Source organism: Heliangelus exortis, chromosome Z (assembly GCF_036169615.1).
Source record: "Heliangelus exortis chromosome Z, bHelExo1.hap1, whole genome shotgun sequence".
Taxonomy (NCBI): Eukaryota; Metazoa; Chordata; class Aves; order Apodiformes; family Trochilidae; genus Heliangelus; species Heliangelus exortis.
In genome coordinates this window covers 67,777,745-67,798,901 of record NC_092454.1, presented here as the reverse complement: position 1 = coordinate 67,798,901, position 21,157 = coordinate 67,777,745, and the positions used below count along the sequence as shown (strand labels likewise).

Here is a 21,157-nt window from a genome sequence, read left to right as displayed (position 1 = left end):
TACATTAGATTATGAGCTAAATGTCCACCCCCTGCTACAGTCTTTTAGAGTGACTGGTGAATTTCATCTCTGTTAAATTCAGTATTACCCACAACACTTAAAACCTACCATGAAGGGGAGGAACAAGAGGAGTGACAGTTCTGGCCTGCAGATTAAACCACATGTTCCTGACCCCAACTAGTCTTTATTCCTTCATGCAGTTCCCTTGAAGTCCATTAGGACTACTTCCACATGCAAAGTTTTAAAACACTTTACCCACTAGCAATAAAGGAAAAAACCAAAATAATCTTATTTTAAAATATTGCAGACAAGAGTGTCTGACAACAGCTCGACTGTAACATTACACCAGATGTTGGGGTTTGCTCTCAAGCAGTAATGTTTGCTAATAAATGAGTCTTCAATGCCTGAGCTGGAAAGATTTGCAGCTGCAGTTGGTTCATCATCCAAAAAAACAGGCACAGTACAAGCTGCACATTTCAAGCAGTTATGACTTAACAGTCACAGGACAGAGTCCAAAAAAAAACCTAGATATTCACTGTTAAAGACTAAGTTCTGAACATTTAACACAGTGTTACATTTGTAGCTACAGGAACTTCCTTGAACAGGGAGGCTTGTAGGATTACTGCTTAGCATTCAAGCATTCCCATGCTGCTGAGAAGGCTGCTGGTCTTGGGGATATTTAGCAGGGAAAAAGCACTCTGACCTCCTAAATGTGAAATATCTTCCAACACTATTAGTATTCTCTTGCACAAAGAACACTTGTGATGGAGGGGACCTTAAAGGATAGAAGTAAGGTAATGGAATCCTCTCATAATGGACACAAAATACCACAATTCGTGGTATTTAAAAGGCCTACAGAGAAACTGACATGTTGCATATCACAAGATGCATGGATGGGTTTCTGGAAGTGCAAAGAAAGAGTAAGTAGTCATCACTAGTGACAGAGAGAAATGTTGGAGGGGATGTTCTGGTAGGCTAAGTAAATGAGACCAGAACATCCACAGTGGTGGTCTATGAAGCACTGCTTGTTGCAGGAAGGCCTGCAAGACAGAGAGGGATCTAAAAGTGATGCACAGGTGGGATGACACAGGGAATAGAATCTCAGATACATTAGAAGCTGGTGAATCTCTTGGGATAAAAGAAACCTCTGCAAGGATAGGTTGCATCATAATAGCAGAAGCAGGTACTGCCAGTGGTGGTATTGGAGATGGAAGAGGTTAGAGAGGATTACTCAACCCCAACGGCAATTTTAGAAAAGACTAAAAAATACAATTGGACAAAACGCCTGGAATCCAGACAAAGCCCCCAAATTACTGACATCTCAGAGACCTGAAAATGGCCAGGTTTTTACACAGCCTGTAAACAGCCTCTCACAGCCATCAGTGGAGATACAATATCAAGCTAGGTGACAGTCATTCACCTGGTCAAGTAGAACATTCATTGCCATGACACAAAGATAACAGGGTGCACTCAAGCATCTGTAGACTCAAGGTGACTGGTCACCTTGTGTAAAACAACTACCCAGGCTGACATCTTACCTTAAAACTTTGCCTATCTTTATCTGCCAATGTTAATTTAAGACATTTTTTTAAATTCATCTTCTCTATTTTTCGGACAGCTACAGTGCTAAAACATTTTTTTAAAAAAACCCGTGCGCACAAACAAGAACGGAAGCAAGGCAACGTTAAAGGAAACATTTCTCAGGGTGAGAGCATACTAGAAAATGATAACTAGAAAAAAGCTTACGTTCATAGCAGTAGGCATCAAACTTGCTATCTGGGTAAGGAAAGCCTGTTTGGTTCTCATAGCGATACAGGGTTCTCACCCCAAGTAAACCTCCACCACACTGGGGCCTTGCCACCGAGGCTGGGTACCGAACGCTGCCATCTGCCAGCCAGCCATAGTCACACTGGTCAAAGCCATTCCTCCAGGCAACATACAGGTTCCCAACAGAAGCAAGAACACCATCCCGTTTCCGGCACAGCTCTTTAGCTTCCTCGAAGGTGAGCTTCTCTGGGGCTGTGACATGTACCACTTCATCTAGAGGAAGGAAAGAAAAGATAAAAAAGACTGAGCGCCATGTTCCACCATGAAGTCAGCTTAGTTCCCCTCTTCCACTCAGTGTCCTATAAGGTGTTGTTTTTTTTTTCCAAAACTTGTTTGAAAAATTTTTTTGCTTAAAACAATTAGATGGAAAATCAAAAGTTGCAAATTTAAGTATGAAAATGAACCTACGACTGAGTATGTATAAGCAAACTATGCTATGAAGTACACAGTGGTCAGAGACTGAATCTCTACCTCATCAGCCAGGCAGAGGTAATGACCATCCTGAAGTTCCTCTGTGACCTCCGTTGGAATAGACTTTGCAACTCAACTGAGCTAATAAAATCCAGTCCAACAGAATTTACAAATCTGTTACATAGGCAAGCCTCTTACCTGACCTTACTAATCATCACTACAATCTCACTTGGGGCACATTAAAAAAAAGCAAATGTTCTTCCCTGGCTGCTCTACTGCAGCTTCTAATGTCATATTTCCATCAGACTTCATTTTGCCCCATGGAGAAATAAAAGTGAAGGAATGCACCACACATATCTCATGCACAAGGCTCTTTTGTGTGAAAAGATGAATTAGTCTAGAATGCTGGCAGTATAGTTTAGCTTCCATCTAATATTTTACATATGTTACCATTACAAAAGTGGTTGCCTCATTCACTCAAACACTACTGAAAAAAAATTAAAGTAAAAAAAGGATCAAGGTTCATGTCCTGGAAATGAAACAGGATTAGATCTAAAACAAACATGTTCAGCTACAGAAAGCAGTGAAAATTCAACATATTTGTTACAAAACAGTTCCCCAACTACAGTAGGCCAGAACACTACAGTCATTGTTACAGCAATCACTGCTTATTCATACTGGACATGAAATCTGTCTTTCTTCTGCCATTGTTTCAAGGCAACCTAGCAAAAGGCAGACAGAAACCACATCACCCCAAGCAGTTTCATTCACATCAATATTACACTTGTTTTGGGCTTGAAAGGAATGCAAGTGTGAAATGAGGCAATGTGCCAATTTTCTCTTTCCTCCTAGGCAGAAACTCTGATTTGTTATTACAGCTGTAATATCAACTCCACAGAGTACATTTCTTTATACATGAGGTAAGGAGTTTCTAAGCTAAAGGTAAAGGGGCAGAGCATGTCTATTGAAATGGGACAGATAAGGAAAGCAAAGAACCATTCATCAGCAGAAGTACCAGAATATCTCATTCAGATTTTAAAACCACATTGACAATGTTTTTTTTTTTATTAAACAGCTCTCCAGAAGATAGCTTTTTCTGCATCAAAGGGAAGACCTGGTGTCATGGTCAATGCAGAATGATGGATGCAGTTATCCCACCACACTGTTTTAACAGCAGTATCATTTAAAAAAATGCAGCAAAGACAGACTTCTCCAGAGCACTCCCCTTTGTTCTGAGGACTATTCAGTCATGCTGTCACACAGAATCCATGATGTACAGTTTAAATGATCAGTAGTTAATCCCAATGATCAGTGGAGATCATTTAAAATTATTGCAATTAGGCAGCAGATATCAGTGCAGTTAAACAAGAAAATGAGTCAAGAAAAAAAAAAACATCTTAATGGTTCCTGGAAATAAATATGAGGCTTCAAAAGCTAAATGTCAAAGAATCCCACAGCTTTCATTATGGGTTAAACATGTCAAATACACAGAAAAGCAGGTTAACAGTGCACGATTAATAACAAAGCAGTTTTTCCATTGACTGATCAGCATCACCATCTCCAAGCAGAACTTGTGCATAATATCATTAATGTTAGGGATCTTTATCCATCTGAGCTGAAATCTGCACTCTGTTAAGGAAACTGTGAATGGTTATGTCTTGCTTGAAAATGTAGGGTTCAATCAATACTTTCTCTGCAAAGTATCATCTCTTATAATTCAAGGTGCACAAGAACATATACTTATGGAAATTTGCCTTAAGTTTGTCTTGGAGTATGGAATATATGCAATATTGATAATAGTACACTAGTTAAAATGGGTGGCATATCTTTCTTTGTATTGAATCTATTCTGCTGACCCTACATCTACATACTTGGGTCACCTCCTGAAGTCTATTGCTGTCATAAAAATACCATCTTTTTCAAAGTATGTTTAGCAGAAAAACTAAATTACTAAAACCCCTATGGGTTTAAGGAAAAATACATCCTAACCAGAACAGTACAACCAGTAAAATCCAAAGTCACATTCTTTGCCACCTATTTAGTATACTAAAAAATTTGTGATGACAAATTCAGAAAGAAGGCAATAAGGTGCCAGAGCAATCAGCAAAATGCTGTTACTGTCAGTCCATCACACACAAAGTAAATACTCATTTATTTCAGGAATACTAGTGATAAGATAGAGAGTACAAAGGTATTAAAACATGGCAGTTTGCAACTGCTCTAGTTACAATGTTTTGTTATGATTCCAGTGTTCTTGTTTAAAAAAAACAAAAAACCCAGTAAAGTGCAAAAGTAAGATCCCAAATAGCAGTCATTTACTCTAGGATACATGACTGCAATTTGTTTGTCCAGTCTGAAAAGAAATTAAAATTCTTCATGATTGAATGTGCGTTAAATACGTATAATAATTGTTGGAGCAAAATGGGAAAGAAGCACAAGAATTTAATGAAGACCTCTTTTGCTAAATAACTTTGATATTTTCTGCTGGGAAAAAAAAACAGTGCTTGCAACACTTCTTCAGCTGAAGTTTGGTTTGGTTTACAGCAGCTCTAAATTATGTGATGAGAAAATATGCACAATCTTTTCTGCATTTCTCACCTGGACCACATTCATGTACAGCAGGCTGAGCACTCTGGGGACCCATACAGCATAGAGACAACTATTCAGGACCTCCTGTTTGCGTGCAGTAAGTGCAAACACTTGGAATATGCAAGGATGAAATTTTGTTGCCCATGTCACCTCTCCGACACGTGCTAAGACACTTGCTCACCTCTTGTCTCCTTGGTCAGAAAGAAATGGACACCAAACTACTGAAATTTTGGTTGCATGTTCTGGAAGTGCTACTTAAAAATTCTCTACTTGTTTATTTTCACAGGAATGTGGGAAAAAAAAAACAAACCACTGGCTTTTTCTCTCATAGTGAGAACCTGAGTGGAAACCACACTGTTCCCCAGTCAGCCTATACAAAAGCTGGGCAACAGAGGAAGATGTGAAGAAAGGTTCTGATCACTGGAGGAAAAAGAGTGAGAAGCTCTAGGAACATACTTTGGTATTGCCAAGCCCTTGGGGAAAAAAGAGCTCAGGTTCTTCTGAGATCTTTCATGGTCTCGACCTCAAAACTGAGAGAGGCTTTCAAGAGGCAATGGAAAAAGGACTCGTGCTCCAGTCCTGACTTCCAGCATGACAGTTAATGTAGCTGAAACATCCTGACACCTTCAAAGTACCAAGGAGAAAGGATATGACCTTTGCACAGAAAGTTCCTCCAAAAAGTAAAAAAATAATAATGGTGACACTACTAAAATTTATTTAACCCATGCAGTCTTTAAAATCAACTGATATTTTTGGAAGCCTAATGAGTTCCATGTTTAGCAGAAGGATTCCTGCTGTTACATTATTACTATGTCCTAATTATTGCATCTGAAAGTACCTCAATTTCCCTGCCAAAACACTGGAAACAAGGAAATTAAGAGAAAAAATTTGTCTGGTCAATAAATAAATGACATAGCCAGCAACACCAAAGCAGGGCAGATTCAGTTTTGTGTGTGTTAAAAGCAGTGTGCAATGTTTTTATAGCTGGAGTACACTCCATTTAATAGCAAAATTACACAGGAAAACCCCAGGGCTTAGGACCAGCAGATGAAGAGAAACCAGTTCTACAGAAATTCAGACCATGGCCATGTTCAGTCTGCAGACACTACTGTAATGAATGTTATTTCTGGATTATGTTTAAAACCAAGATTCACATTGATTGTCCAGCCCTAGTGGTCAGAGCACTTGAAGAATCCTCAGGATTTTCCTCTTACATGTTTGTTTTCCTTGGTTAGAACACCTGATGAGAATCATGCTTTCCCCCTCTCTTTCAAATATATCAAGGCAGATGAAGAAGCCAGGTTTTTCTTTTGAGGACAAAAGCTGATCCCCCAAGGAAAAAGCCTAAAATCTACAGACTTATCAGCTGGTTTTATGGCAAGCTGAATTCTTTTGAAGGTTAATTCACTTATTCTCTGTCCTCAGGAGACATCTCACTGAGCCGGGCATGTTTGTAGCTGAGAATTTCATGAATCACACATCTTAAAAGCAAGAACAGAAAGAAAGGCAGGACAGAACCACAGCCAGGGGTCAATAAACAACATGTATTGACTAGGGTAGATGTAATGAATCTAGATGTAAACCCTTCAGCACAGACCTTACCAGTAATTTCTTTCTCCAAGGGTGAAACCATAATTTAGGGATGGATGGGCTGCTGCTTCCTAAAAGAAATCTTTGAGCCTGACTATGTGGCAGTCTCAGCCCAGAGAAGAGCATCATCTCCTCAACTTCACCTACCATCACTATCTGTGCCAGGTACAACAAAGTAAGCTGAAAGTCCTGACACAAGAAGCATCTGCATGTGGCAAATATAAGCATCACATGCAAGTCCATGAAAAATGTTTTACAGATACCTGTAGGACTGTGGATGGCCAAACACCTATGAAAGGTCATCATTATTATCCAACCCATGTGATGGAACAAATACTATGGAGGCACACTTATTTGGTTGTCATATTTTTAGCCTTTTCCCCCATTATGTTCTCCCAGCAACAGGAGTCTTCATTATTACTGTTCCATATGGAATTTGGTGCTCACAAGCTTTACCTTGTGGTTAGGTGTTCAGGCTATACAGCATCCACTACCTTCTGTATTAACTAAAGAAAGACATAAGAATATCCAAAGGGATATTAAACACAAAAATCTGAAGTGGAAACTCTTAACTCTAACAATTTTAGTTTAAAAAAAAAAGACAAAAATGTTTCAGTACCTTAACTTGCTAGAAACTAGCAAGGAGAAGAAACATTACCCCCCCCCAATTAAGAATTTGGCAGCTTGCCATTTTTGAGAATAATCTGTCTATGGTGAACTCCAAACATGCTCATTAGTTGTGTTTGAGGGACAGTGGAATCCACCAAGCTCATAAAGCAAAACGCCTATATGGGGATTTTAGAGCTCCAGGGATTCTGTGTATATAGTTGCAGATCAGAGTACCCAGTGTCAAGTATAAAAGATGGCTAAAAGTGAAAAAATATAATATTTTCTGATGTTATATGGAACATTCTAAGGATGTTTCCCCACCTGCAGCTGTAACCTGATGTCACTGCTCCCAATAAACCACATTTGGCCATTGAAAGCTCAAGCAGTCATAAGACAATGACTTTGTTTTCCTCAGAAACATAGAATCTGTCCAAACTTTGCTTCTTTGCAAGAGTGCAAAGAAGCAGGAATATGGCAGCCACGGTGGGGGCTAAAACATTTACCCTTGCATCTTGAGGACCATATGTCCCAAGTATTTCCATTTCCTTCTCTCTTTCTTTCTTTGGCCAAAAGATTCAAACAAAAAGTGACAGCAAGCACCAACAGAGCGAGTACACTCCTTATACACCATGGAGGGAAGAGATACTGCCTACTTCTATCCTTCTTCTCTACACACGCATGAAGATAACTGAGACCACTATCTTTGCCTTAAATATTCTGGGAAAAACATACAGATATATTTCACTCAAGACAGACCTAAAAAGTTGCATCTGTCTTCACTATGGGCAGGGGCCTTGGAGGCTGCATATAGTTAGCCGGTTTATCAATTCAACCCATGCTAGAGAAAAAAACTTGTCACAGCTGCAGTTATATCATAGAATGGACCTCAAGGATCATCTGGTCTCACCTCTCTAGGTAGATATACAGTTTAGATGAGAGGGTTTTTTTCCTCTGACACTCCAGACTAATAAAAATTAGCCTTAACAAAGTCACAAAGCACTGTGAATCACTCTCTAGGACTGGAAAACCATGAAGGCCTAAGCAATGATGCTAGGAAAGATGAAGTCTTTCACTTGTGAGAACAAGTTAGTTGATTCCTTTTGATATACACCAGTAATGACTTAATTAAACTCTCCTGTATGTCTTAGGTCTATTCTATGCAAAACCAGAGGCTAAGCAGGAATCCACTGCGTCTGACAAGACTAAATAAGTGTACTTTTCCCATAGGTTTGCCCTCTAGCATGAAGAGTAGCAAAGCAACCGCTATACTCTTGGAGAGCTCTGCTGTAGTTGCAAAGTGCTGTGAGCTTTTTACTTACACTGAGAAGGAAAATAAATTTTGCATACTATGTTTCTTTTGTGTGTTCCTTTCACAAAAAAATCAGTTAGGTATCAGAAGTTTCAGATTTCCCCAAAGATGAGCTCTATCATGTTATGAGCTCAAATGCAATGTCATGCACAAAAACCACCATGACACTATTTTCTTTTTGGTTTACTCAAACTGGGCTCTGTGCCCTTTTTTAGAACTCTTGGATCCATGACCCTGCATTAGGTCACCCAATTCAAGTCTGGAGAAGCACATAGTAGAAGCCAATACACAAAAGCTGTTATTCTAGAAAAGGCCCTGGACTAAGAAAAAAGCAAAACACTTTCCTTTGTGTCCTCATTTAAAAATCTAATCTAATTCTTGCTCCAGAATCAGAATGGATTCTAGGTAAGATGTTAGCTGCCCAAACAGAGAAGAAACTTCTCACCTGAAGCCATATTTTAGGCTATGACTCTTTTAATTATACTTATTCTCATAGAAATTTCCATGACAATACCAAAACTGCATGAGGCTAGGTGGAATGTGCTTAAAAGACATCTGGTTTTGCCTTTTTTACTTCACTGCATCTACTGGGGGAAGGAGGGGAGGAACAGGGCATGGAAGCAAGACTATATAATTTTCTCCACAGCCACCCAAAAATAACTTTCTTAGTGTGAGTCCCAATCTGCATATTACAAGCACTTGTTAGACATGTATGACTTCTAATTGGCTTTGGCCAGAAGACAATACTGAGTGAAGAAGCAGTTTCTGCTTTGGCTCTGCCCCACATACTCACAGCCCCTCACTTGATTAGTGGCCTTTAGTGAGCAGATTTCACTTTGTCTCCATTCTGACATCATGGCACTGCCAAATAAATCACATACCCACATATCTGAAGATAGAATGGGAGCCTTTCCTTCCATCACTTGCTTCCCTTCCAGGGATTCCATAGAAGACACTGTTACAGACAACTTAAGAGAACCTCAGAGTTATATCCAAACCTTTGCAGCTCAGTCAGTTTAGATTAAACTCTTTCTTAGTCAATCAACTACTGCCATTAAAAGTATCCTGAATGTTTTTGTTAGTGTTTGGTACACTGAAATATGTGGTGAAATATGAAGAATGTAAGCCAGTTTGTAATAATAAACCATATCCAGTTCCTAATTAGGTATATTTTTGCTCCAAATTCTTATTTTTATCACTAGGACCTCAGAAATTCTAAATTCTTCCCATAATTATCGTTCACGTTTTAGCTAAACTCAAAATATTTAACTTATAATTGTGCAGTCTTTAATCTCTTTATCTATTCTCAGAACAAGAAAATGGTAAGACTTAGCCTATACAACTGGTCTTAATTTAAACTAATGGTTTGTGATTCAAGGAGAGATCCGTGTCTCTGACTAACTTGGTGATTTTATATGGCCAGAAAGGAATAAAACTGAAATGGTGTTGCTCCTATAATCCTCTGTGCAAGTATCCATATTAGTACTATAAATTCAATACATATTTTTTTTTAGATTATGTATTGCAAGAATTCCTACCACCACTTATGGCCTTTTGGGGTAACACAGGAATAGAAGCCAACAGACCAATAACTATTCAATGACTTCCATTATGACATTCTCATTATAGCCCAGACTTGGATATCATTAATAAAGGACCATATTATTCTGTGAACAGTCATCCCACTTACACATGTTCTCCAAATAAGTAGCTATTTAATGCAGTCAAGCCCAGTAGAGTTGGCACTGAATCAAAATGGGAGAAAAGGGGAAGAGGGGGAAGAGGGGGAAGAGGGGGAAGAGGGGGAAGAGGGGGAAGAGGGGGAAGAGGGGGAAGAGGGGGAAGAGGGGGAAGAGGGGGAAGAGGGGGAAGAGGGGGAAGAGGGGGAAGAGGGGGAAGAGGGGGAAGAGGGGGGAAAAAGGGGGGGAAAGGGGGGAAAAAGGGGAGAAAAGGGGGAGAAAAGGGGGAGAAAAGGGGGAGAAAAGGGGGAGAAAAGGGGGAGAAAAGGGGGAGAAAAGGGGGAGAAAAGGGGGAGAAAAGGGGGAGAAAAGGGGGAGAAAAGGGGGAGAAAAGGGGGAGAAAAGGGGGAGAATAGGGGGAAAAAAGGGGAGAAGGATGACTTTTCCTATGTGTTCATTGGTGACCTGACTGCTTTCTTGAAGCCAGTAGTAAAACTTTATAGAGATAATTCTTTCTTCTCAGATTCAGCTTACTACCACAGTAAATTTTTCTAGTACCTGTGCCATTGTCTATCCACATTACAAGACCTGTCATCATTTATCAGAGCATTTTGCTTCATACCTTCGTCAGTGAAAAAAAAAACAAAAAACAAGCCAACAGCATTTGAAGATGGAGTGCTCTTTCCCTAATTTGGGAGAAAAGATCCTAGAACATTCATATAAGTGCATCCTTGGAGGGTAATGAAACTAACTCTGAGGCAGCTCTGTCTCCTGTACACATCTCTATGAGCATTCTGCTACCACAGAACACAGGTTTTGTGATGGTCATGGAGAGTTTTAGTGGATCCTAGATGTAAAGTGGTCAATAAAAGTCTTCAAGTCAGACCAACAAGCCCCTGTAGGTCTGGTCACATCAGTCTTCAACTCCTCTCCCAGGTTTCAGGTTGTTTTGAGAAAAACTGAACTTCCAGTTTTGACTTTTTTTAATTTTTATTTTTAAAAGCTCAATGAGGGTATCTGGCCCTGAAAAACTGCTGGCTCACATGCATCCATAATAAGCTTCTCCATATTAGTTACACTTTTTTGCAAGCTAGAAAAGACCCAAATTGAATTTGAAAGCCTTCATTGAGAGATGATTCAGAAGCCAATCCCACAAAGAATTGATGGAAAATAAATGTTATTAACTCCAGGTGTTCAGATGTGTTGCTCACCAGCAGATGCAGATAGACCATGAGTAACATTAAGACAATGATGAGGACTAAAAAAATTCTGTCACTTAATTTTGAGAGTTAACAAACTTATATGTTTTCTGAGTCTTTGCAAAACATGCATTGCCTGTATTTTATAAATCTCCCAGATGAACATAGTCTTAGGCACATCTTCAGCTAATAAGAGAAAAATGTTTATTGATTTTAGTGACGAAAAAAGTGGGGTTTTTTTGAAGAAGGAACAGTGAAACTTCTATGGTATAAAAACCTGTTAAGACAGCTGCAGTGTAACACATTCAGAACACTACAAAAAATGGAAAATGTACTTTGGTCCTGGTTGCAATGTATTTCTGTACCAGAACAAAGTTCCCATGTGCATAAATAGCAGATTGGTTAAAAAAAAAAAAAAAAAAAAAAAAAAAAAAAAAAAAAAAAAAAAAAAAAAAAAAGCTGCAGGACAGGAGAAGCTATTTCTGCATTTACATTTTAAGTATGTGTTTAACTAGTTGTAGTAATGTCTAAGCATATGGGTATCTGGTGTCTGGTGCATATCCATAGGCTCACTGAAAGGATATAGTTAAATTCATTTCCAGAAGAGGGTATAAAAAATAATTACAACATCACACCTACAATATGAAGAATTTGTGCAAGCCAGAACTCCCCAATCACAGGAATATGTACCATATTTTAAATTCTGCTGCATTATAGCCCTTTAATGAGAAGCTTTTGCAGAAGCTATAGCCGTACTAAGGAAGATTCACATTCCTCACTGAAATGATTCTGCTTGATTGTTTCTTTTTGATGCTGAGATGCTCTGTTTTAAAAAAGGTATCATTAAGCTTGGATTTCAATTGGATATCTATCTAATTTTATGCCATGGACACATAAAAACCTTAATTACATACTTTATGAGCTATAATACAGCTAGTACATGTACTATCTCCATCTTTATATATATATCTATTATATATATACTTTCACGAACATTAAATGAGTTTCTTTGAAAATCCTTTTATAACACTCAGAAAAATAAGATACTTCAACAGCAACTTTTGTGAGATCTACTGCACTAACTATAGCAGCTTTAAACCTGACTGACTCTTTGTAGACTTCACATTTGCCTGTAATTAAGGCCTGCTAGGCCACAAACCATAGGTTCACTTCATTCAGCAATTCCTTTCACATTCAGAACAGCCAAAATTATTTTACAGAGAATTTCTTATGTCTTTGCCTTTCCACATGAGAACCTCCTGTCACTTTTAGACTTTGTAGTGCAGAGTAAATATGGACCTATATTACCTTCCATGCGTTCCACATAGCAGTACACATCATAAGTTTCATTAGGAAAACGGCGTCCATATGTTCTGACTCCTTTCTTTCCCATTTTATCTCCAAAGCAGCCAATTCTTGGATGTCTAATTGGATACCTGAAAATGCAGGATGTTAATATCTATTATTATGGCATAGTCAACATTTTATGTTGGCACAGGCTAAGAATATTCATTTTGAGAAACTGTGTCGAGAGTGCCTGTTAAATATCTCACCTAACAGTCTGGTCAGACACCCAGCCAGCATCACATTGCTCAAATCCATCTTCATAGGCTGCTTTCAGTTGTTCTGGGCTTGCCATGACAGCACCATTGTCCTGACAAGTCTGATGGGCTTGTGTAAAATTCAGAGTGTACCTGCTGGTTGCTGCACGATAATGAAATACAACACCTGAAAAGACACAAAAAAAAAAAAAAAAGAAAAAGAAAAAAAAAAAAAGTTATATTGGTACTACATTCTGCATCATTTCTGCAACCATCATCATACTGTAAACTTTACCTAGATATTCTTACAATGCTGAAAACAGATTGATACAACAATAAAAACAGTAAAAGGCTGAGAGATACACTACCGTATAAATGAAGTCCCCCCCTCTAGTGGCTACTATCAGTAATTATAGAACACTTCATTAGTAGCTGGTGAAATTACACTCACTGTACATACAGAAAAAAAAAATTAATTAAATCACAGAAGTATTTTCACTGCTCTATTACAGATAATGTTGATCAAAATGGAGAATGAATGCTAAAATATGTCAAAGATATCACATAGTTACCCAGATTCTTCCAAGTGATGGTTGGCTGATTGCACTGCAGGCAAGAATGCTTATGCTAACAGCTCTACTGACACATTGGTTTACTTGACACATCTAATTACAAGACAAAATCTGTGACCAGACTAAGCACATATAGTCTTCAGGAAAAGTGGACTTTAAAAGAGATTTTCCCAAGCAGGCAGCCACAGGAACTTCACGTAGAAGTGACAGCAGTGAACAGGGGGACCCCTGAGGTCTGCCAGCTGCAATGAGGCATGTGACCAAAAGGGACAACAAAAAAATTGTGCCTTCAATGCAGATTTGTTACTCATTGATGGGCCTGATGTCTGTTCCAAGGCATCAAAGCTTACCACAAATATAACGTTTATAAATATATTGCTGTTGATCAATTTTTCATAATCACACGCTCCCACACACTCTACAAATGATGCAGACAAAATAATGCTTGCTTGTACTTAGGACCTCTCTGGTTCTGCAAAGAATCTTAACAATTTCATAAGTTACTTGAGCACATCAGATGTTTGGACCAGGAGGCCTAGATTTAAGATGGTCTTAGTTAAGAAGGGATCTGTCTAGAAGCCACATGCTGTATTCTATGCACACATAAACCCCAGTGAATTCTGCTACAGCTACAGACATACACATAAAAAAAAATTTTTTTTTAAAAGTCTCCTGATCTCTTAAAAATAACATTTAGCCTCCCTTACTGCACTCTAAAATCTTCACAAGCCTTGCGACACCGTAATACATCCACTATGCAGAATGGCTACAAAGTAAGAAAAACCCCCAATAAAACGTTCCTTTACTCTGATGATTTTATTGCAGTACTTCATAAAGAGGAAATAACACTGTAATACACTTTGGGAAAATGGTGATGTAGTAGTAATAAAGAATTTACCAATGACTCTAATAACAAAGAGTACTGTTGAAAGATGGAAGAAGTCTGCTAATTTATGAGTAAGTAGAAATGTGGGCAACCTAGTAGAATGTTGCTTCAAGAGGTTCCAACATACTTAGAAACAATTTTTTCATTAAAACAAATACAGTAAAAGTTTGCAAGTTATCAAGGGTCTAGATATGACCAGTAAATTGAAAACACAAGTTTTTCTTTTTGTTTTGAATGACTAAGAAAGTTCCTGAAATTAAATAAAATACATTATCTGAAAACTACTAACAGGTAGATTAAACCTCGATCACCAGACACCAATGTTATCACAGTTACTGGCAGAGAAATAAGAAACAGAAGAGAACACAATGGGAATCCCTGTATTTCACAACTTAGTATGGATTCACACACCAGCTGCAGCACTAACTGGAAGCTTACAGACCACCAAGCATCCCTGTAAAATGCCTTTTCAAACCACTGACAGAACTCATCAAGAACAGTGCTTCTATGAAACAATGATGTAATTTCAGCTTCAAACAGGCCCAACAGTTGTTTGGCAACAGTGACAGGTGAAGAATACACCCTGAAAAATTATGGCAATGTTTATTTCTCAATAAAATTTTCCAGGTGCCTGCAATTCAGCCATAGGTGCTGTTAAATTTTTAGATTAGTTCACTGCAGTATTTGGCCCAGGCCCCGTAACATCATTCCATACAATTTCTGGGCAGACTTCAGGAGCTAGCAAATACCAGGGACAGCTTCCAATGGGAATCTTCACCCCATTCTGGGAGCCAAAGGAGAATAACAGCATGGATGAGGGCCACACCACTCCAGACAGACTCAGGCACATTTTCTTATTAACTCAGATGTCTTGACATTGACAAGAATGTCAAAGGGATGGTTTCACTAGCTCCTGCATCCCTTCACTTTCTCTGTTTTAGGGCATCCTCCACAGCCTGGTTAGGTCAAATTTACACATGAAAAAATGTGTAAATAAACTTTATTTATAGATGTATGCACATATTTTTATATAGGTATGAGTGCATACTCTAGCTTTGTGAACCCTGTAAACCACAGTCCTTTACCACATGTCCAACACAGAGCACTACCAGACAACAGAAAAGGAGTTGCAAAAGCAACTAATCATGTTCAGAATTTAAAAGCTTAAAAGAAGAAAACCATGATTTAGAGTTTATTTTTTTTATTAATGCTGTGGTATTCATTAAAGTATTTGTTTTAATATATTCAGAACTTAGTAACACTGGATGACACTGTAAGCAATCATCCCTGCTGGTACAAATGATCGTAACTATCTTTGGTGACTGGAGTTTAAGTGACCTGCTTTGAGTTCTGGATCTAGATATTATAAATGGGTGGCTTTTACAGAGCTCACAACAGAAGCAGATAAAACATTTGCCCTGAATCATAAGTATAAACTCATAATTATATTCACAAGCTAGACATCTGGCTTTACTACCTTGATGAATACCTAGAAATATTTTGATGTTGTTTTGTAGCACTGGTATTTCTGTAGTATGTGGTATTTGACGCTGACACCATAAGTCATAATCAAACCAGAAATGCCCAAGTATATGAATTTGTTAATACAGTTTGTTGTTTTAACTTTAATTAAATGTATTCGCTATGAATTCAAATTAATTGCCTTTTTATTTTTCCAAGCTTGCATAACTGATGTTATATGACTTCAACTGGGCACAAGAGTACTGCTTCTCAGTACAACAAACACACTTATGAACTCTGCAGGAGATGGCAACACATTTCTCTGAACTTGTATTCTTTTTTTAAATTTCCTACTGCTGAAATCTTATGAGTGGATTCCCCACAACCAGCTGTGTCACCTCTCATTTCTTCCACATTGGAAGAAACCACTGTCCTTCTGAGCTGGCATCCATTTGGGAACCCTGTGACACCTGAACAAGGCGCTACTAAAGAGTTAATGTCACTGCTTATTTTGAAGTAGCTTTTGCAGCTCCAAGAAGACCCTTTGGTCATTTGTAAATCCTGGAAAGGAACTTGGGGAATGCTTTGTTCTCTTTGCCCTGATCCAAAAGGTAAACTTTACCTATTCTTAGAGCTGAAGGCTCTTCCATTTCCAGTGAGAAGCTAATGGACATAAAAGAACCTCCAAGATGAATGGGAGGAGGATGTCAGTATGTATAAGCCTGTGCAACAGCTGCAATAATTAGACGACCCCCTGGGGCTAAGAAGATTAAAGTGCAAGACTTTCATTGTTTCAGCTAGACAGAGAGAGGGGGACACAATCCATTGTCCAAGCTTTTGCACTTTAAAACATTTGTAAAGGACTTTTTTTTCCCTTTTGTCTATTTCCTCCTTGAAAGAAAAGGCAAGAAAGGAGTTGCCCTAGGAACAAATAAAGCAACTGGAAAACAGACTGCAGCAGCATAGTGTTGTCACTGAACATCTGGCAAACAAAGTCAGTGTAATTACAGGAAGGAGTAGCAGTGGCTGCAAGAAAGAGCACTCCTAGGAAAGTAATTTGTAGCATCCAAAATTCCCTTCTTTCTGAGCAGGGCAGAGTATCTTTTAATAGCTTGCCTCTGTCTTAGAACAGAAAACAAAAACATAAAGTATTTCACTTTTAACAAACCAGAGCTACCACGGTTAAAAAAAAAAAGGCTGGTTCTGTGGTTTCACACCTCTGGGTTGCAACTTTAATACTTGCCAGGGTATCATTGCAGCAAAGCCCTGTGGAACTGCAGGGGAAGGGCTGCTGGTATGGCTAATAAGCTACACCCCATTTTCATCAGTGAGTTCACAGTGCTGCAACATGCTCTTGGAGTGAGACAAAGCCTGAATTTCAAAAGTTGCCTCACACATCAAAGAATATCTAAAGAAAAAAAGTTATGATGGCAGTGTTTGTTATTCTGTAAATTTCTACGTTCACAGACCCTTTGAATAACTCTCAGTCCTCTGCCAAAGCTACCACACAGTTTTGGTGATCGATCCTCCTTGCCTTTAATGCACAGGACAATTTACATTACAAATACATGCCAAAATAGAGGCTACAGGACTGAGCACTGTATGAAAGGAAGGAAAAGGGCAGCATTTTCAGCTTCCTGCATGAATAATTCATTTGTGCTTTCCATTTGATGTTTTGCACCCATCTTCTGACCCCTGTCTTAGGCTTTGGCAACCTGAGAACAGGCTGGACTTGCATCAGCAGGAACCCCCCTGCAAAATGCCTCAAGGAACTTCTCATGGTGGGAAGACAAAGTGCATACCAACCCCTCTGCCCTGTCAGCCCCACTGCCCCCTGCCCTCCAGGGACAGACTTCTTGCACTTACTTTCACATTACTCCTCTGTGCAAACTCTTTGTGTCTGCCCTCACAAAGCAATGTGGTTACTTGAAGATGTATGCAAACTCTTTTAGCCAAATTGGTCAAGATAAGGAAAGACATTGATGCTGAGCTTTACCTGTATTTTTCTAACACGGAGGATTTCTTCACTACATTTGTGTTAATCAGTTCACACAAGTGTTCACTGAGGCCAAGGCACTGCTACTTAAATTAAAATTACTTTAGAAAATAAATAAAATAACATAAATAATGCAGAAACCCTCCCAGCCTGCCCACCAGCTGCCATGTTCCAGTCCCAAGGTGATGGACACAGAATTTTGAGCAGAGATTTTGCTTCCCCATTCCTGCCACACACTACATGTAGACCATGGGTCTTTCTCATCCAGAAATAAAATTTCCCTCTCCTGTGTTTTGATAGCCAATACTCATTGTGCTCTTTCCTTCACAGCCTCAGAAGTCAGAGATTCCTCAGTGCAGAAGAGTAAACCACAAGCTTAAATATTCATGTTAATTCAGTTAGCAAGGAAGCACAGAAGTTCAGCAACAAGAAGCAGTAAGATTTCAAGGCAGATAAGTCTAAAAGATTAAATAAAAGCACCTCTTCAAATTCCATACTTAAGAGATAATGAGGGGGAGTTCTGTCTGTAGATGGAATAAATCAATTAGGTTGTCAACACAGTCTCTTAGGGTTAACAGCACAATTGAGTGGCACTGTTCCCACATCAGAAACAACTCCCATTTATTATCATTATAATGCCTGCAAGAACAGTTTGCATAAAAAATGAAAATGTGAAGTACCATCAACTCTGCTTCTCTAATGGCTGTTTCTTTGCTTTAGTAAGGTCACTGCTTTAACCCTAGAATTTTGTTTACTGACTTAAAAATACACTAAAAAAACCCCAAAACAAAAAAAAAAAAAACAAAAACAAACCAAAGCAAAACAAAAAACCACACGCAAAGCTCTAAACTAAAAAGACTAAAGTTTCTGATTTGCAGCAGAAACTACCAAAACTACAATGGTCTTCCAAAACATAAGACAAAATAAAAGGATAATATGCTCTCGCTATTGGTGAAAAATATGCATCAACAATATAAGATAAAAAAGAGAAACAAAATGGGATAGACTCAATTTACCACTTTGATCTCTTTAAATCCAATCATTTCCAAGGAATACAAGAAAAAAAAAAAAGCCAACACTCAAATAAGATGTTTGCTCAGTTTTTTCATTATCCTTGGACATATGTTATTTTTTATTGCCCACTATCAGCACCACAACAAACAAGAATTTCATTAAATATGCACTTATGTTCCAAAATGAAGAGTACCCTTACATTGCACTTCTAGGTGAGGTTATTAAAAGGTATCTCAAAACTATTTAATGCAAGTGGACTTTATAATAGCTAGAGAGAGGGAATAAAGATGGACATAGAGAGGTACAGGAGCACTTGTGCCAAATCCTTTCTGGGACTCAACTCACCAGTGTCTGAAGTTTAGTCTAAATTAGTCTAAATTTAGTCTAAATTTAATCTAAATTTAATCTAAACAATGACCAGGGATCCTATAGAGCCCATCTCACCCAAGACTCTCAGCAGAGAGGGGATAAGGTAGCAGGAGCTTGCTCATTAAGCATAATTTAGCTTAGAACAGGCATGTGACCTTAAATTGTCAAAGGGGAAATGAATCCCATCCCGACTAGAGATTTCTTTATTTCAGACTCAGCATCTGAGTCAAGGCTGTGGGATTATGTTCAACAAACCATTAGCAGGTGAGTGAACACTTGGGGGTGATTTTCAGAAGGCATTACCTGCTGGTGGTCAACCTCCACCTTGGTCCCAAACTTCTCTACTGTGATACAGTGAAACCCACCAGTGTCCAAAAGGAGCTTCAAGTGGCAATGAAGCAACAGCTGAATGTTAGCTACTGGGAAAGAAAATCTCTCTGAAGTATCTGAAGGCTTCTGATCTGACATATTCAGCCAATGGTGGTAAGGAAATGAAGAAAAAATGACAATAAACATTAAAATACTGTGAGGCTGAGGATTCTTAAGGTGAGACAGTTTGCCTTGTGGGTGTAAAAACGTCAAGAAGGGTAAGAAGAAAAGCTCAAAGCACTGTAGAAAAATGAAATAGCAAGAGATGACAAAGGAAGAAAAGAAAAAAAAAAAATTTCAGTGGGACATGCAGAGAAGGTGCAGAAGACAACTTGGGGTAGGCAAAATGGGTATGACTGACTTACTCTGTATAATTTACTTCTTTTAAGAAGCTGAAGCATGTTACATTTTAATGCTGTTAGATCCATTCTAAGCGTGAAATATCTGAGAGGTTAGTGTAATCATTAGCAGCAACCAGGATTCAAAGAAAGCATTTTCCAGTTAGTAAGAGGAAAGGTGGTATCTAGTATGATGAAACAGCCTGCAGACCTGTCGGCACTGGAGCTGTCCCTGGACTGAAGACAGCTCTGCAGTTGTGAGTAATGAGCTGGGAAGGTATCTGGCTGCCTCAAAGCTTCCTTCATGGGCTAAAATTAAGTGTTTCACTCCTCTGTCTTACACTTTCACCAGCTGTAAAATGAAATAGTAAATTATAGGGTACAGTTCAAGCTAACTCCACTGATCTTAGAAGGGAAATATGCAAAGCACCTGATAACCCATATGAACGGGTGCTCTCTCTTGATTTCAGGATTAATAAAGGCACATAGCAGAGGACATAATGTGGTTAATAATAATACCAAAGTAAGTAGATTAAATGACCCAGTATGTCCTCTCCTAGTCTCTTTCAAGTCTTCCCCAGATCAGGTCCCCCAGGACTGCACACACAACCAACTCACCATGGTTAGTAACACGAACATAATCACTCTTAAAACCCTAGTAAAACAAGGCAATTCAGACTCATCCTTAAGCTGAGCATTTTAAACAGAATTCAAATCAAATTATTTCACCTCTGTTTCAAGCTAATGATGCACACACTGGTAAGCACTGCTCAGCAGATACAGGATCCTGAGCCACAGTGCCTTGGTGGTGTCTCTCAGCTGCTACTGAACACAAAATAAGCAGCAATTGATACTGAAGTAGGTTGTGCCTATAATGAAAGCAAATAAAAAGCACAGAATTATGGTAGTTTAATAGATCCTGCCATTGTTTAGAAGCATTTTACCTGTCAAAAAAGGATGCTGTAGAAAAACACGATGCAGAGAGAAAGGCAACGTGTGTGATTAATCATGTGTTATCCTCCTTGTGAATAAGAACTTGCTTAATTAGCTGTGGTTAAGCAGTGGCTTAACCAGAAGTCCAGCTGTGAACACTAAAAGTATACAGACATTTTTTTAAAATGGCAATAAAAAATAGCCTGTGCAGGATTGTGTGAGAAAAAGCCATAATTTCTGCCCCAGTAAGTCCACAGGTGGACTAGAAGCCTCTAGAAGTAACAGAGTATGCAGGAAAAAGAGGTAGGTTTGCCTTTGGTATCAGCTATTGCTGCTTACACTGGAACACGACACCGGGGCAGGCACATCTTTTGTCTGAAATGGTGCAGACAAAAGTTTGGTTTTGGCCTAATTTACAAGGAGCATAAATCAGGCAGTAGTTGACAACAAAAATCTACTCAGACC

The 21,157-nt window shown here is 38.7% G+C and overlaps 1 protein-coding gene across 2 annotated transcripts in view; it reads right to left on the bottom strand.

The window, feature by feature from the left end:
- The window catches only part of VCAN (versican), a 107,346-nt gene that overhangs the window by 65,635 nt on the left and 20,554 nt on the right, over positions 1-21,157 (bottom strand). For both annotated transcript variants that reach the window (XM_071730148.1, XM_071730149.1), the window contains exons 4-6: positions 12,767-12,941; positions 12,522-12,649; positions 1,747-2,040 (exon numbers count right to left, since the gene is read on the bottom strand). In XM_071730148.1, coding sequence (XP_071586249.1) covers positions 1,747-2,040; positions 12,522-12,649; positions 12,767-12,941 — 597 coding nt within the window. The remainder of the gene's footprint in view (positions 1-1,746; positions 2,041-12,521; positions 12,650-12,766; positions 12,942-21,157) is intronic.